At 48.4% G+C, this 16,468-nt stretch overlaps 8 protein-coding genes across 8 annotated transcripts; 4 read left to right on the forward strand and 4 right to left on the reverse strand.

Annotated features, from left to right (window-relative positions):
• Positions 1-829: 829 nt before the first annotated feature.
• Positions 830-1,715, forward strand: DFJ58DRAFT_700829 (GAF domain-like protein; the record flags this gene model as incomplete). The annotated part of the gene is made up of 3 exons (XM_041383583.1): positions 830-1,030; positions 1,093-1,189; positions 1,306-1,715. Exons 1-3 carry the CDS (start codon positions 920-922, stop codon positions 1,713-1,715), a joined length of 618 nt encoding a protein of 205 aa, XP_041246073.1. The 5' UTR covers positions 830-919.
• Positions 1,714-4,849, reverse strand: DFJ58DRAFT_777310 (tRNA synthetases class I (C) catalytic domain-containing protein). The gene is made up of 13 exons (XM_041389547.1): positions 4,642-4,849; positions 4,504-4,592; positions 4,357-4,453; positions 4,035-4,304; positions 3,856-3,981; positions 3,500-3,800; positions 3,213-3,442; positions 3,052-3,159; positions 2,865-2,993; positions 2,709-2,815; positions 2,405-2,660; positions 2,178-2,349; positions 1,714-2,122 (listed from the first exon to the last, which is right to left on the reverse strand). Exons 1-13 carry the CDS (start codon positions 4,822-4,824, stop codon positions 1,758-1,760), a joined length of 2,433 nt encoding a protein of 810 aa, XP_041246074.1. The 5' UTR covers positions 4,825-4,849; the 3' UTR covers positions 1,714-1,757.
• A 1,574-nt stretch (positions 4,850-6,423) lies between these two features.
• Positions 6,424-8,181, forward strand: DFJ58DRAFT_777321 (Gti1/Pac2 family-domain-containing protein). Its single transcript, XM_041389548.1, has 8 exons — positions 6,424-6,561; positions 6,642-6,831; positions 6,881-7,034; positions 7,095-7,126; positions 7,180-7,204; positions 7,254-7,324; positions 7,374-7,498; positions 7,558-8,181. Exons 2-8 carry the CDS (start codon positions 6,794-6,796, stop codon positions 7,923-7,925), a joined length of 813 nt encoding a protein of 270 aa, XP_041246075.1. The 5' UTR covers positions 6,424-6,561; positions 6,642-6,793; the 3' UTR covers positions 7,926-8,181.
• Positions 8,182-8,658: 477 nt separating this feature from the next.
• On the reverse strand, positions 8,659-9,497 carry DFJ58DRAFT_777329 (uncharacterized protein). Its single transcript, XM_041389549.1, has one exon. It carries the CDS (start codon positions 9,007-9,009, stop codon positions 8,782-8,784), a length of 228 nt encoding a protein of 75 aa, XP_041246076.1. The 5' UTR covers positions 9,010-9,497; the 3' UTR covers positions 8,659-8,781.
• Positions 9,498-9,999: 502 nt separating this feature from the next.
• On the forward strand, positions 10,000-10,674 carry DFJ58DRAFT_633971 (Gti1/Pac2 family-domain-containing protein; the record flags this gene model as incomplete). The annotated part of the gene is made up of 4 exons (XM_041381246.1): positions 10,000-10,248; positions 10,299-10,354; positions 10,404-10,504; positions 10,556-10,674. Coding segments are annotated over 4 exons (525 nt in total), but the record flags the coding sequence as incomplete, so codon positions are not given.
• Positions 10,675-12,488: 1,814 nt separating this feature from the next.
• Positions 12,489-14,006, reverse strand: DFJ58DRAFT_777334 (transcription factor IIA alpha beta subunit). The gene is made up of 5 exons (XM_041389550.1): positions 13,829-14,006; positions 13,665-13,766; positions 12,851-13,591; positions 12,703-12,794; positions 12,489-12,655 (listed from the first exon to the last, which is right to left on the reverse strand). The coding sequence occupies exons 1-5, from the start codon at positions 13,844-13,846 to the stop codon at positions 12,640-12,642; spliced, it is 969 nt and encodes a 322-aa protein (XP_041246078.1). The 5' UTR covers positions 13,847-14,006; the 3' UTR covers positions 12,489-12,639.
• A 100-nt stretch (positions 14,007-14,106) lies between these two features.
• DFJ58DRAFT_777338 (uncharacterized protein) lies at positions 14,107-15,701 on the forward strand. Its single transcript, XM_041389551.1, has 3 exons — positions 14,107-14,487; positions 14,567-15,245; positions 15,300-15,701. The coding sequence occupies exons 1-3, from the start codon at positions 14,226-14,228 to the stop codon at positions 15,439-15,441; spliced, it is 1,083 nt and encodes a 360-aa protein (XP_041246079.1). The 5' UTR covers positions 14,107-14,225; the 3' UTR covers positions 15,442-15,701.
• Positions 15,702-15,931: 230 nt separating this feature from the next.
• DFJ58DRAFT_250588 (uncharacterized protein) lies at positions 15,932-16,398 on the reverse strand. The gene is made up of 2 exons (XM_041379467.1): positions 16,005-16,398; positions 15,932-15,947 (listed from the first exon to the last, which is right to left on the reverse strand). Exon 1 carries the CDS (start codon positions 16,360-16,362, stop codon positions 16,150-16,152), a length of 213 nt encoding a protein of 70 aa, XP_041246080.1. The 5' UTR covers positions 16,363-16,398; the 3' UTR covers positions 15,932-15,947; positions 16,005-16,149.
• Between the last annotated feature and the right edge of the window lie 70 nt (positions 16,399-16,468).

A 16,468-nucleotide genomic window follows, 5' to 3' on the forward strand; every position in this document is an offset into this window, starting at 1 on the left:
TCCGGGACTCAAGAGTGAACTGGCCAGCAGGGAAGCAGGCTCCAAAGGGGTGCTGGCTTCACGACTACATCCTCATTCCAGGCCCTGTGGCACATGCCCGAACACCAGCCTAATTATGATTGCTTTGTATATGGACGGGTGATCTTCGCTGTTTTGCACTCCTGTCCACTGACAAGTCTGAGTCCATCATGCAGTCACTCAATGCTGCCATGCACTCCGCCGTGTTACGGCATCTGGATTGGATTTGCTTGGTATATCTCGTCCGAGACCTGGATTAGCTCTGATGAGGTATATCAAGTAAATTTCACCGATGCAGTCTCGCTCAAATCACGCATTCGAGGAGACGATCATTCAAAAGAGTCTTTCGGATTCAGGTCTGTCACAAACTTTTTATGCAGCCCGGATAGATGGGAAATGTATTCAATGCTTGTTGTTTCGCCATTGTCGTAAGCGCAAAATGCATTTTGGACTGCTCTGACCGAGATCGTTCAACTCATCTTGTGGCTCACCGTGCACCGTGCTTGCATGCATCATGATCATGGATCAAACTGCGATAGTTGTGCACTTATCGAGGTCTTATCGCGAGAGAGATGAGGATTTAGGGGAACTATTATCCAGAGTTTTTAGGAACCATACTTTATATATTAAACGGTGTAGTGGCTGTAAAGTTTTTCACAGAATGAGTAACTGAATTGTTCGTTAGGAATTCATCTCGCCGCTCAAGCCTCTAGCGTACCGGATGGGAACGCATTTGAGACACTGACTCTTAACCCTAACCTCACCATGACCTGAACGGGACACCTGATCTGGTGAGTTCGATTTTCTCATGACAAGTTGATTCAGACGGAAGACAAGATCTCCACAAAGTATCCAGCTCTATTGCAGTATTGTTGTCTGGCTAATTGGCTCCTTTTTGCAGATGCTGCATGCCGATGCATCTTTGGTTCCAGACTCCGTCAAGACTAAATCTGAATTCTGGACTCATGTGCATGATCAGCTAGAAATTTTGGTGGGAGGCCAACGACATTGGGTGAGCTTCGATTACATATTGAATTCAGCCCGAACCATTAAAATCACTTCATTTACATACAGGTCTCGAATTTGTCCAATGCCGCTTCACTTATTTACAACTCCTTGCAAGCTTTTCCCAGCAATTTCGGGGATGGGGAGCGTTCGGTCAACTGGTGTGGTGAGTGCTCCATTTTCCACCGCCAGTATCGACACCCTGGTCAACGAAGGAGAACCGCCCAGCCCCTCATTTTTGAGATGACATGTCTTGCTGACTGTAGAATTCAATTCTCACAGGTTTCTATCTCATATCTTCCCTTTTCCCTCAGCCCCAATTCACTGATGCCTCGATGGACCCCAAATATCAAATGCATGCTTCCGCTAATATGCTTTTGGGGCCCTTTTCCGGCAGGCCTGCCTGTCAATGGATCGAGGTCTCCCCTCGACCTCGAGGCGTGTGTGGAGATGCATTTGTTAAGCGCAGTACCGTTCTTGTTCCAGACGTCTTGACCTACCCTGGGCATATTGCCTGTGACGGCGATACAAAAAGCGAGATCGTGTGTCCCCTCATTCTTCGGAAAGGGGGTGAAGATATTGTGCTGGGTGTTCTGGATCTTGATTGCCTTGCGATCGGGGGGTTTGATGCAGACGATCAGGTCGGACTAGAAAGAATTGCGGCACTCATCATCAGATCGTGTGACTGGTAGTAATAATACAGTAAATGAAACGATGAATGATGACTACGCTGACTATGACCCTGCAACAGATTCCTGCTCTTTCTTCCATGCAAGAAACTCCTCGTGCAATTTCTTCTGTGCATCCCATTCCTTCCGTGCCCTCTTTTGTTGGTTTTTACTAAGTTCTTCCCCGCTTCCAGTGGCAGTAGGAAGGCCGTATTCATCCCATCGGATATACGTCCCCTCGGGTACGTTGGGAGGCCGGAACATCTCTTCGGGAGGAACTCGCCCTTTCTCCATCTTTGCGAGACGCTTCTGTCGTACCTCCTCAGCTGCAGCCGCCTTTTTCGCTGCTTGGGCATCTAATTTCAGCCGCTTTTCTTCCCGTGCCTTGACGAGCTCCGCCGGGGATACGAGCTTGACAAGAGCCTTGCCATCTATAGGAAACAGAGTCAGTTTGAAGGGAAACGAGGCATATCTGCTCTAGATCACCTTCTTGATCATCGAGCGCGACGCCCAAAGACACAAGATCATCATCGCGCAGTTTATCACAGAGCTTGAGTATTTCCTTCAAAGCATTATCGTTTTTAGCAATAGCCAGTTGACGAACCCCGTCTCTGAATGAAGACAGGACGCGAAGGTATGGCATCAGTGTTTCTTCTCGCTAAGTTGTATGATCAATATCAAATAGCATAGAAAATATGCAACAAATATCTCACGTTCACGCCACCGGCGCCCTCGTCTTCTTGCCCCCAGCCAATCTCTGACGTTTGCCCTTCGCCTAGTCCAAACATGCGGAGCATATCGCTGATCCATGTCGCGGATTGCTTTACCACACTGACATTGGCCTTCCTTCCTGGGCTGTTAATGTAGACGTTGATACGCGAAACTAGGTCACGTATAACTTTGAGCGCTTCAGGTGTATTAAAGGAGTCGCAAAGAGCCGTGCGGAAGGCCGTCTTGCTGTCGTACAAACTGGTAGGGCGTTAGGGTGTGGTACTCGAGAGATATTGCCTGTCTGACCTTCTCATGAGTTCTTGCTCAGCGTTATTGTAGTGGTGCTCTCCATCTGACTGGTCCTCGTGTGCCTGTGCTTGACTTATGATCGCCCTGACATTTGTGAAAAAATTCTGCACAGTTTCTCAAAATATAGCGGATATTAAAATACGGAGGACTTGCGTTGAATGTAACCTCAAGGGACTTGACTTCGCCCATCATCATCGATTCAGAAAAATCGATCTTGGCATTCCATAGTTGCGTTAGGAATGCAAGCCGCAACTGCCGAGCTGTGAACCTCTGAAGTATCTCCTGTGTGACCGGCCGCATGAGTGATGCGGAGAATAGATCGGACGCCCAAAGTACCCACGTCAATAGTGATGAAATTTTTCAGCGATTTGCTCATTTTGAGGCCTTCGATGTGAAGGTGACCGGTATGGATAAAGTAGTTGACCCATGCACCGCATTCATGGTAAGCCTATCACCACCTTTGCTCAGGAACGTCCTTGGAAAGTACTGTAGTGAACTGACCTCAGATTGGGCCATTTCATTATCGTGGTGCGGGAATGCGAGGTCTATACCACCAGAATGGATGTCCATGCGATCCCCAAAAATGGCACTCGCCATCACAGAGCACTCAATATGCCAGCCTGGGCGACCTGGACCCCAAGGTGACGGCCACGAAGGTTCTCCAGGCTTCGACGCCTTCCAAAGCGCGAAATCGGAGGCAGATCGTCGTCCTGAGGTGGACGAGAGCACGCCTGATGTCCAAAATGGCCAACATTACTGATGGAACGCCCACGACAAAATCAGCACACCTTCGCCTTCAGCCAGTAATTCTCTGTTTCCTTTACTCCAGGGCTCCAACTTTGCATAATCGTGCCGATCAGATGAATCGAATGCACCTGTATCAAAGTAGACACTGCTTTCGAACTCATAGCCATAACCGTTCTTGATGATACCCTGAACGAATTCGACCACTTCTGGAACGTATTCTGTGACGCGGGTAACGGTATCTGGGTAACGGACACGAAGCCGCTCCATGTCTTTGAAAAATTGACCTTCCCAGTATGCTGCAAGAGACCGGAACACAGACTGGTCCGTAACAGTATCTTTGAGCTGTGCACATAGATAATTAAACTGCCAGAAAGAAAGGATATCAAGAGAAACTAACTTTCTTGTCGAGGGCGGTGGCGAGAATATCACGGGACTCATCAACAAGTCTGAACGCTGTGTCACCACCACTCTGATTGGCAGATAGTGCATGCCTTGCAGCTTCAATAGCGGCAAGGGTCCGATTCTACATTGCCAAATCTTGATTGTATACCAGGAAAAGCACAAGAGATCACCTACAGCGGCTGTAAAATGCATGTCAAACTTCTCGTCTCTCTTTAGGCATTCGAGTTTGCGGCTCTGATCCAGCGCAATCCCAGCAATTCGTGGCCATTGCATCTCTTCTTCCCCTCGTGAAGGTTTCTCTTCGTTCGGCAGGCCCTTGGAGACGTTCTCCCTGACATAGCTTCCCCATGCTTCACTGACTTGCGACAGTAGATCGGCTGAAAGCGTGGTTGCAGAGTTTCTAAATTGTGAAAAGAGATAATTTTGACGCGCTCTAACGATGATCTTCAGGATGTGTAAGACGTTGTTTCGATCATACGGGTAGGTGATCACAAACCTTATCGTCTATGTCGGTAACATTCATAACAAAGTGCACGTCATAACCAAAGTAATCTGACATTATTCTTCGCAAAATGTCTTGTGTAACATAATTCCTGGAACAATGTCAAAATTGCAGTATACTCACCAGGGAGTAAACCCTGACCTCGCGTGGCCCATGTGGGAGGCATCGTAGACTGTGGGACCACAGTTATACCATTTGACATGGGAACCATCGATAGGTATAAATTCCGTCTATCAGCAGTCAGCAGATCGATCTAACACCCTAGTTTCAGACACGCACTTTGGTCTTGGTTAACGAATTGAAGATCTTAAGAACAGGTTGGTCAATTTGAGGAGGAGGTAGGTGCCATGCCGGTTGCCGAACAGCCATCACTGCGTCCTTTAATGTATTCACTGACCTCCTGTGTGGTACAGATGCTCGATAGCCAGAACGAAGAATAATATTGACTGAAGTTTTGATCATATCATGACTAGCTACAAAGCTGGAGTCACAGACAGTGTGCTTATGTAATAAGCGCCAGCCAGCAAACTCGTAGTCAGCCAATGAAAAATCGTTCATCATTCAGGCTAGTCTAGGCTAGTCCAAAGTGACCCAAAGTTCCATTTCACAGGTTTCGGCACTTTCTCATGTCCAAAGACTTCCAGCTTTATGCCAGCATCTCATCTTTCACCACACTAACAGCGAGACTGAATCCTTGATAGAGTCCAAAGAGCGCCTGTCCCGCTTTCTTTCGCTAGCGTAGGAAGTGGCTGCCGATCGGAGATAACATTGAGTATTGATCTCTTTTCAAATCTCCATTGTCAAGTGATGAAACTTCGTCCACTGAAAGGAAACTCTGAGACCCTCTGGAAGTTTATGAGGGAAAGGACTAACGGGCTCTCACGCAGCGGCGATCCCTATAAACAACGTTCTGACTCCTAAATTCGGCCGCATGATGACAGGTCCTAAGTACCTTCGTATTCATCTACCGGTGCAAACCGGCGTTGTTCTCACAGCATCCTTGGATTTCACATGAAACTCTACACGTTCTGTCGATGTGGAGATCCAGTGGTCATACCCTGGCGCTAGCGGACCGACCAACGAAGATCGCCCAAGTTAGCTGAGCGGTAAATACATTCTCCATTGATGAGCAGATTTTTTTTTTCGAATTTAATGAAGCTGACTTAACTTTAGTCTTTAGTGATAATCATACACGCTGTCGGAAATTATAGTTCCATACGTTTCGCTCCCCGTTACGCGGAGTCAAAATGCAAAATATGTCTCAGTTCAAGGTTTGCCAGTCGTTAGTGCTGTCGTAAATGTGCTACTCCCCATTCCTCGGAATATTTAGGTCCGATCGAGTGAAGAATGCAATGCTCCAATTGTTTCAAGCTCAAGGTTTGCTAGACAGGTGAACACTTTCGCTATTCATCGAAGTTCTCGGACTATAAGCTCTTGACTTTACCACAACTGGTTTATGATTGACCATTCTTGATGAACAAACCAGGTTCTCACTACTTTGCCAAAGAAGGGTCTGTCGCAATCTATATACCTTTCTAGGGTTTAGTCTGAGGGTGGCTCCGACGGACGAGGGTTACTCTTAGACTTTTGGTCTAGCACAGCAAGATCATCATCATATCAGACAAACCATCACCGGTCACCAGCCGAGCATCAGAAAGTGAAACTGTGTGATGGCCTTGATGCCCTTTTCAGTGTGAAGCGATGCACCTATGGCGCCTTTCTCGCAGACATTAGAAATTTGGCGGCCCGTGCCACGGGGAGTCACAGTGCATGAGAATCTTCAGTTTTGCGGCATTGTCGAGGTATGATTGCGCTTTCGTTCCACCCTGCCGCCGATAACGTACCTTGCAATTTAAATGAGACCACAGAATTGTGCTTGTACCTTCTTTTCAAATACTTACCGCCGATAATTCCAGCGATGGATGCTTATACTGAGAACATTTGATTGGCCGCGAAGCCAGAGCGCTTTGCGCTTTTCGGTTGTCAAAGAATTCATAGTGGTTCCTATTTTCTGTTCGTATCCAAACAGTGCCCCATCGGAGATGGAATAGGATTCTAAAACTTTATTCTACCACTATACCCGCTCTCCCTTCAATTTGACCATGAAAAGGCCATGACCATCTAAGGCGGTTTCCCATCGGGCTGCAACCGCCCGCGCCGTCGGCATATCAGCCGTTTTACATCAGAACGAGAGTTAAGGTTAGTATATCATGATGTTCTCGTCAAACGCTTTTGTTCCTCGTTATTTAAAGAGCTTTCCTATTCGATTAATTATTTAGTCTCAGAGCGCCCATCCGAACTAAGCTGATCACATCAGGTGCTGTGCCAAGTCCACCATTTATCATCCCCAGTCAGAGCCATCACTAGCTGTGCGAGACATTGCCACCGCCCACCTACTTCCTCTCACCCTCCCTCCCTCATTATTCTCGACATGCAACAGCAGCCCACTTGCACTAGCCTACGTGTGAGGTGAGTCTTTATCCTGTTCCTTGTGATGCTATGACTCATCGCTAGTAAGATCTCCGCAAGATGCTCAGATCATCTTTCACGCCGTAGCACTTGGCGTCTTGCCCATGGTCACCCGGCGTTTAGACACGGAGGAACGGCGTTCGATAACTTCGGGTTGCGTTTTTGTATGGGAGGAGCGAGGACCAAGCCCGGAGGCTACCGGGGTGAGATTCCATTGATGTCTGCATTCCCTACCACACACTCATGCAAAATGCGAACCACAGCTTGGTATCGAACGATGGACTGATGGCAAGAGGTGTGATTTACGACGAATACGCTGATTGTGTGAAACGACTAACTGATATGAAGGTGGGGTCCAAGTAGGGTCCGCGACGTAAGTTTATCCTTACCTTACAGTTTTGTCATGACTGAAGGGTTTCCAGGAATTTCTTTTTTATCAAGAAAAAGACCCTGAACCACTTGATATTGACCCAAACTCAGACTCTGATACCACGTCTGTCCGTTTTTCCCTTGTTTCCACCTGTCTGACATATCAGCGACAGGATCGGATCAAGTCCCTTAGCGCAACCCGGCGTGCCCCACGGATCCGTGCGCATTAGTTTAGTTAAACAAACTTATTCCGTGTTCGTTGAGACCCCGACGAGGGGACGCAAGAAATGGCATCTCAGTATGTGGCGCTCTACTAACCATTCAAGTAGCCGAAACTTAACTTTTGCGTTTACTCAGTCGCCTATTTCACTCATGACAGCCTCGATTATCTCCGAACCGTTTCTGACCTTCCCGACCTTTCTCGTATCGTTGTGCCTCCAGGGAACTATAGAAGCGCTCGGCACAACACGAGCAAGCACGGCCGTGCTCAGCGAGAAGAGCGACCGCACCCCTTCACTCCTCAATATGCTCCATACCCTTCCCCTTCCCGGGTAGTGGTTCAGTCTTCTAATGACGGCACACAGTTATTTGACCACTCAGGGCGTGCACCGCCTCGAGATGGCCAAGCATTAGCACCTCTCACGTACCTCCAAAACCTAGCTCCGCCGCGAAGACACCCACTGGATGAGGAAGCTCTAATGGCTTTTTACCCTCGTTTGTGTTGAACTTCCTACCGTGTTTTCTTCGCATTGTTTTCTGTGGACTGTAGAATTAATGACCTCTGGACCTACAAATGCTGTGATGTTGTCGTTTTTACCATACGTTATTTTCTTGATTTGCAATCTGCAGCAGCCTATCAGACCAATCTCGTGTTGTGTGTATTTACTTACCTGAGTTACCTACATTGGGGTTTGACGAATAATTTGGTCCTATCAATCCCCTGAATTGATCCCTAGTTGAGCATGACAACCACACAAATTGGGCAACTGTACTTTGTGTGACGCGGCACACAATCGCACGGTTTTCAGTGGACGGACGGGAAAAACCAATGCGCAGCAGTGCGCAGCTAGTCATGTTGTTCTTACGAAGGTGCCATGTGCGTAAACCCTAAGTATCCGTGACACTTTTCTTTCAAGTGGTGAGCGCTGATTTGAACACTATCATTGGGCCACAATGTAAAGACCGCAATCACTGGTATTATGACACTGCTCCACAACGCCACTGTCCCCGCATTATCAGTATGAATCCCTGTGTTCGGCTGTGTTAATCAAGGCTCCTGTACGTTCTAGAACGTTGCAAGTAAGTGCTGTTGTTGGCTATAATGGCTAGGCTTGGTGCTTCAAATTCAATAGCTGGTGGAGCTGTGATACCGCTAGCTAGGAAGAGTCGACTCTACTGGCAAATCATGCGCTGCATGTGGCATCAGGGAACCATTCCACAAACAGCACCATGGCATCTCATTGATTCTCCCTTGCCGGTTCCGACCGGTTCTCGTTCGTTTTGTTCTATCTATCACAAAATAGATTTCAATACATTCAGGGACCTCTGACGTGGCCATCATATGAGCCTAGAATGATATATTCAATAGTCCCAGTAAGAATGGGATACGAAGATAACGACCAAACATGCATCGTGGAAGAAGAACAAAAGCGAGTGACGGTATTGGGTAAGACGGGGTTCTTGGTGGGCATGATGCCTTGCGATGGATCGGAATATCATGAGAACATGGCCTATTACAAGCCTCGGTCCAAGAATGCATCCGTAAACTGGCGATGAACGGGATGAACCTTGAAAGATGCTCCAGGGCATAGGCTATTGAACGTGGATCTTGATGTATGACATCCGTATTACATATGAAAGACTATAGGTTTTGGTAGGTATGAAAGACAACCAATCAGGCGGAAGTAGATCTGGTCTGGGCACTGGCCGCGCCGTGTGAGCGCATCTGAAGGATCTGTATGATACCGTCGCGTTAATGATGGTCACGATAGGTCTGTGTGGGATTGAAATAATTAAAATTTGGGGCGATAAGTGGAATAAGACGGCGGTGAATGTCAGAAAGGATAGCCATATGCATGATTAGGAATTAGTATGATTAGACGTTTTGCCAGTTGGGAACTCGAGACGGAACCGGCATCTTGTTGAACAAGTGTGGTTCAACGACCTGAAGTGGAAGATTTGATTCGAACACGTGGTCGTGTAGATTTTCGCCCTCGAAGCTTGAAAGCTTGACGTCTTATTCAACGAGTTGAGGAGCTGGAGCGGAGCGTGCGGGTAGGCGGTTTCATAGATTGAAGCAACCCTGGATGGATATCTGATATAATTATGTAAGGTTATTAGTATATTTATTGAACGGATTTTGAACTGTTTGAATATTTGAATCTGAGCCAGACTGCCGCGGGGAACTGTTTTTATTTATGAGATATCAATTCAAAGAAGTCCCGGGATTTACCGAAACCCAAAGAAACAGGGAGGGGGGTGCGTTTTGATCGCGGTTAGGAATATGGGGGACTTGAAAGAAATTGAGTTGTAAAGTGATAGAGTTTCGCGCTGTAATCGAGATTGGCGACAAGCCTTTTGGGTCGTCGCCACCAATAAGATTCATCAGGTAGTTGCCTGAATTGGCCCAAATTAGAGCAACTGACTATGAACGGAAGTCAGCGGGTACCCCTGGTACAGAAAATAGTTTAATTAATTACCAAAGCCATCTTCTGCTCCCCAGATCTAGTAGCCAATATATACCATACCCATTCTATTTGCCTTCTCCGTCTGTTTCCTTGTCCCCGTTTCACATCACACATGCAGCAACGACCCACCTGCACTAATGTTCGCATACGTTCCACTCGTGATGCCCATAAAATATTCTATGCAGTACAGCTGCGTATGCTCCCAATGATAACAAGGCGCCTTGACGCCGACGAACGTCTCGCCCTATGTTCTGGTTGTATCTATGCATGGGAAGAAAGAGGTCCACATACCGAAATCACTGGATTGGGCATCGAGCGTTTTACCGAAGGACGGCGATGGAGTCCCTCGCGCGTTAGAGACGTTTGTCTCCTAAAATATGAATCCTGTGACTCTACTAATCTCTCTTCAAGGAATTTCTCTTCTACTATGAGAAATATACTCCACCAGCAGACGCCGGTCATTCTGGGTATGTTTCCACGCTAAAAAAATTATTACTGAATTAACTGTTTTACTAGGTCTTCTGAAAAGCAGCCCCCTCGAGATTGGGATCCGCTTGTGAAGCAAACTTATTCAGTTTGGGTTGAAACGGATAAAGGTCGCCGCAAGTGGCACTTGAGTAAGGACATGTGACATTCCAAAATATGGACATTACTAAAGTTATTTGTAGCCGCTTATTTCACGCAGGCCACAGTCGATGAGCTAGGCACCATAGACAACATACCCGGTGTTGCTGACCTCGTGGTGCCAGAAGGAACCTTCCAAAGCACCCGAGTTGGAAAAACTCGCAAAGGGGAAGAAAGTCGCTCAAGATCTGATGTTTTGAAGTCAACGAATTCCACCGTAACCCGGACGTATGCTCCGTTCCCTGCATACTCGAGCCAGCCTTCCCACTACCCCAATTCGCCACAATCACCCTATGCTCAGTCGGATGACCTATACCGCTCAGGTCTGGGTCAGCCTTCGCAGCAGCTTCGTCCGCCGACATCTGAAGTCCCTCAGTATTCGGTACCCCCACCACCCCCACCACCTTCTCTCCCTCCTCTTCGTCCTTCGTACGAAGATGACTACAAATTTCGTCGTCCCTCACTCCCCACCATACCCCCGCCAGAGCATAGCTCATCATTTTATGGCCGCCGAAGCTCTGCCGATTACTCTGTGTCCGGAACTATTCCTCCCTTGGCCAGGACTCGTACAGACACATCATTGAAGCCATTTGCTGAATATCATGCCTCCAATGATCGCGGGTCTTCCCCCCCATTTGGAGCCAGTATGAATCATCCTCCTGCTTCGGGCAGCACAAGTGGTGGACATCGGGCGTCTGAGGACCTTTACTCCTCCCGACCTCCTTTCTCGTGTTCGTTTAACGTCCGCCCATCGCGCTCGCCACCGTCCTCTCCATCCTGTCGCATGCGACCCCCATCTACTGTTGGGAATTTCCAGTCCATTTCCCGAGCGCCAGATGATGATGGCAGAGAACCGAGCCAGAGCGCATTTTCGCTTGATAACCCGGCCAGCTTCCCTTCCCCTCATAATACACACATTTCGCTTCCCCCTCCCGCACAGCTCTTCCGGTCAGAGCCTCCCCCACAATATGAAGTGTCTTCTTCTGCGGATTCGAGTAGCATTGGACCGCAGCGTGTTGGCCTGGCGCCCTTGCATTCGTTGCAGCGTAGTCACCCCTACAAACGTGACCCTGTAGACGACAGAGCCCTTCGGCTGCTAGGACCACGTTCTGGGTGACTATTCGCTGGTTCTCTCCGCATCAGGTGATCAGTGACATGCAGCACTGTCCGCTTGCGTCCGAAACGTTCTTGCGTAAGTCGCACATCTCTGCGGACCCGCGGGAAGAGATGTGTGTACCTCTGATTAGGCGTGCTTGGCTTTTTACCGAACAAGCGTCGTTCTTCCATGCGGTCCCTAGTAGCAATCAAACATTCCCCACTTCTTTGCTTATGGTATGTGATATCCATAACCATTCCTCGGTACATAACTTGGTTTCGGGCTCCACTGTCAAATACGAGTTCACAACGAATACGATACACGCACAACATATATACTGTACTTTTGGCTATTTGAGCATGCCATCACGGATGTTTTGTTCGATCTCTCGGTGTGCATATCTGACCATGTTCAGTCATATTAATATCCTGGCGTGGGTGTAAAATCAACGTCAAGCCGTAATATCGTATGATAAAAGTACAAAGTGGATGGTATTATGACGTATATGTAGGGGCTAGGGCGAACCTGCAGCTGATATGCAAGCGAATATAATATATATATATAGAAATGGCGGCCTTGTACTCACTTTAGGCAGGGATGTGTAGATGAAAATATAGATAAGACTAAACTCTTTTGTCGCATACGGGATGTCGCGATACTGACGGGGTTATACGTCGGATAATCCGTTCGGTTCAACGGGAAATTTGATTCCGTGTTCACGGGGTTCTGGCAAAGAAGGATACTAGGGCGAACCGAGACAGTGGAAGGTTTTCTACAGCCTGGCGGCACCCCTTACCATGAACTTTGTATACTTCCGCCTTCTTGGTCATTTGAACTTACGAGAAAGTTCCCATGGCACCGATCGCTCAGGTTCACACTCCTTTGGTTAAAACGATGAAATTTACGATGACTGGTAGAATACACTAGGGCTAAATGACATGAGGACAAAGCTTATGTCCAAGATAGCTACTGAGCAGAGCAAATGACAGACGAGATTTGACACGTGCCTAGTGGCAAAGCTAGGGCCGTGGACTACCACTCGAATTCGCTACGCGGTGTCAGTGCCAACTAATCAACGACATTAGTACTACGCACCCTGTGCATTTGGCGAATAGATAATCCTTCCCGTTGACATGGATCATACCGTCCTTGAGGAGGCATTTCCATTTATTTTTGACGCGGCCGACCTGAGCGACAAAAAATGAGCCCACAAATCTCGGACATAGATGCCAGAGCTGCCCACCTTATCATATGTGCAGAACACAATATCGGTCTCGCCTTGTCCACCCTCTTCAGCGTCTTCTTCACCCTCGGTGTCCGAGTCGTCGAGGTCGCTGTTGATTGCCTCGGCATCCTCTGTGTGCATCGATGATGACGACTGCGATGGCTGAGGAAGCGAAGGATGAGATGCGCGAGGCGCAAATGATTGGCTAGGCGGAGGAGAAGGTGAGTCTGATTCAGATGATGAAGGTCCATCAACCTGAGGGATCTTCTGTCCTGTTGCTCTAGCTTGAGGTGCAGGCGGACTGGCGGCGGCGGCGGGAGCACTCGGCGGCTGAGGGGGATGTTGAGGAGCTTTAGATGGTGGCTGCGGAACTGGGGGCGCGTATGGCCTAGACATGGTAGGTGGGCGTTGTAAGTGCCCTGGGTGAGGGGGGAACGACAAGACACCTTGCTGTCCTCCAGGGAAGCCTGGTGTTTTGAGACCGTTCAGTTGAGGTCCAGGGAGTGGTGGCAGAGCGTATGACATGCCCGGCGGAGCACTTAGGACGTAACGATTATCCACTGGTTCTGTCTTGACTTGAGGACCTTGGGGTTGCGCGACAGGGGGTGGTGGTGGAGCATATGCGTGCGGAGGCGGGTAGTGCGGGTGATGGGAAACCATCATTGGATGTGGAGGGTACATATGATGGTGTTGTGGGGGCGGAGGCGGCTGTGGTTCAAACTCTGCAACATGCGATGCAATAACTTTGCTTTCCCATTTCTGCAAGAGCATTCACATCACCGAAATTCCTAAACTATGATATGAACGGGAATGATAAGAAGTATATACTCACATGTTGCAACTCTGCGAGAACTTCTTCGCTGACGCCGTACTCGTCGAACTCGGGCTTAATGGCGGAAATGACTTCGTCTATGACTGCGCGGTAGATGCCAGGCTCAAAAAATGTCTCTGTTACCAGACTGAACTACTACGGACAAGTTCGGGTGAGTAGCTCACCACTATCTTATTCGACATTGTGGATGTCGCCAGCGACGATTGACACAGCGAGCTTAGGATAGGGTCGTGGTGGGGGAATGAAGGAGTCCTTTTATACTTCAATGACCTGCGAGAGAGGCAGGTAAATTCAAACTCAGCTGGACTTCATTCCGGCGTTCCCACGCACGGGCCAACAGCCACAGGTAACTGTAGTACTGGTACTGGCATGGCTAGTGGATAAAAAATACGACTATGAATCGTACTTATACAAGACAGAACATAAGCTTTTTCAGAACAAGCTGTATTCTAAGGCGACGGGCATGCGACTTGGAAAGCGGTGGTATAGCGTAAGCACCGTAAATGGAAAGTCAGAACTTGACATATACCACTCCGCAACTTGATTGAAGCCTTTGTGAACATGGGTCCTCGACTTTGCAGTGCTCTGTCTTGTCTGCTGTTAGTCAGTTTATCGCAGGCAGCCGACGTATATCTCAGCCCATCTCAACCATTTCCATCCCTGCTTTCCCTACAGCATGCTGGTTTCGCCTTGTCGCAACATCTGGGTCTCGAGCCAATCGAGAATTTCCAGAATTATGGCGAACTGCTAAGAGAGCACGAGTTTGTCGGACAGGGGGCTTCAAACGCGTTGTTTCTACTAGTAGACGATGCTAATTTGCAAGGTTTGTTTTCCCCACTCCAGGAGCAAGTGCAGTGACAATTGACAAGTCGCGCTTCAGATATCATTCCTTCTTTCATGAGCCTGCTCGTTCTCGATTGCAGGGGCACCCACTAGTTCTATTACTTCTTTTGTGTCCTCGTATCTGCAACGCGCCGCTCATGCATACTCCCTCGTCTACTCTGATCTCGCTATTCCCCCAGAAGGCATCCCTCGGACTCTTGACATCTTTTCTGCCCCGACACCCGCAAACGAAGCTTTCCTTGCAGAAATCTCAACACTTACCAAATTCGTCGAGCCAACCGCAGATATTTACGATGACAAGTTTGCGTCTTTGGAGTTAACAGGACTGTCCCAGCTCGCAGCTACATATGGTCGTTCAAGCGACCAGTACCAGCTTGCAGCAAGAACAGTCCGAGCCGTTCTTGAAGCCAGTGCCGCTGATGCAAAGACCCGCGTCGCCGTCTTGTCATACACCCCCTCTCTTATATTGGACAAACGACAACCGCAGTCACCGCAGCAGTCACCCCTCGCAGCACTCCGCCCACTTGCAGGACCGCCAATTCGTCGTCTGGCCTCTTGCTTCACGAGCGCTGAGACCTGCTCCAACGGGACCAATTCCTGTTCCGGTCACGGGCAGTGCGTGAGCACCCTCAGTGCTGAACAGGAGTGTTTCATCTGTGCTTGTTCTGACACCAAGTCTAATTCTGGGAAGACGGAAAGCTGGGCAGGTGATATGTGTCAGCGCAAGGACATCAGTAGGTAAGTAGTCGCATCATTTCTCTCGGTTTCGTTCGTTGACTGGATTCGTACCAGCACCTTCGTGTTGATCGCAGGGACAGTGATCACACTTATCCTCTTGATGGGAGGCGCTGTCTCGTTGCTTTATTCTATCGGTGACGACGAACTTCCTAGCATCCTCATGGGTGGTGTGGCAAGTGGATTGAGGAAAGAATGAGAGGGCGCCAATACGTTGCATAATGGGCATGGCTAGTAATTCTTGTCGTCAAATGCAGATTCCTTCATGATGCATGATGCTTTGATACTACTCGACTTGGCAGTGCTTATGGTACTGTTCTTCCAGACTGGATTGATGTTTGACTAATTTTCACTAGTCTGACGCAGGTTGTTGGGTATGAAGACTTCTTGCGGCATGATTGTGACGGTTCACTTAGCACATCGTACAATCACTCAAATATAATTTCAAGTCACAAGTTATGAATTGTCTTAAGCCCAGTGCGATGTCGAAAGACGCACTGCCCACCCGAACATAAACCACACTACTCATCGTCCACCGCTCTGCGTGCACCAGATACAATCCTCGCTTATACAACGGCATATACAAAGTATCCATCTCGTTGACTCGGATCGGTCCATCAAAATTATACATGCGTCTCAAGCGACTCCTGTCCGCCCATGTTTCTTGTACTCGGATTAAGCTCGACATACTAGATGTTATCTGTCCTAGCGAGAATTTTTGAGCGTGAGCAAAAAGAATCAATGTACAGGGACATCACGGACCTCAGTTGAAGAGTACATATCGCGCTGCCACGGTCTTCTTCTTGTGTATTTTAAAATGATGTCAAGTGAGGATGATTCATTTTGTGATGATGCGCGTCGTATCAGGGTCCATGAACATACCCTTCGCCACGAGCTCTGGTGTTGTTCAATTCCATTCAATCAGTCGACTGCCCATCGTCTGCCGCTTGGACGAGAGAGGGACGTATGCTGGATCTTCTGTCTCATGCATGCTTCCTGAACACAATCGGTGCGTAGACGCTTGTGAGGGAGCGCAGATGGATGTCGACGAGTCGATAGTGCCCCGCGTTAGACCAGAGAGTAAGCACAAGAGCGTCATCGCATACCAATAACTCCACATGGAGGAAGAACAAAGTAATACATCCCCGGTTTCGCAAGCCATCCTTCCGCAAGACTGGCATTTGTAGGACTAACACAGACTCACCAAATGCGCTCGAGAAGAGCAA

The sequence above is a fragment of the Suillus subalutaceus genome (genome assembly GCF_016647625.1).
Source record: "Suillus subalutaceus strain FC151 chromosome Unknown DFJ58scaffold_29, whole genome shotgun sequence".
NCBI classification, from domain to species: domain Eukaryota; kingdom Fungi; phylum Basidiomycota; class Agaricomycetes; order Boletales; family Suillaceae; genus Suillus; species Suillus subalutaceus.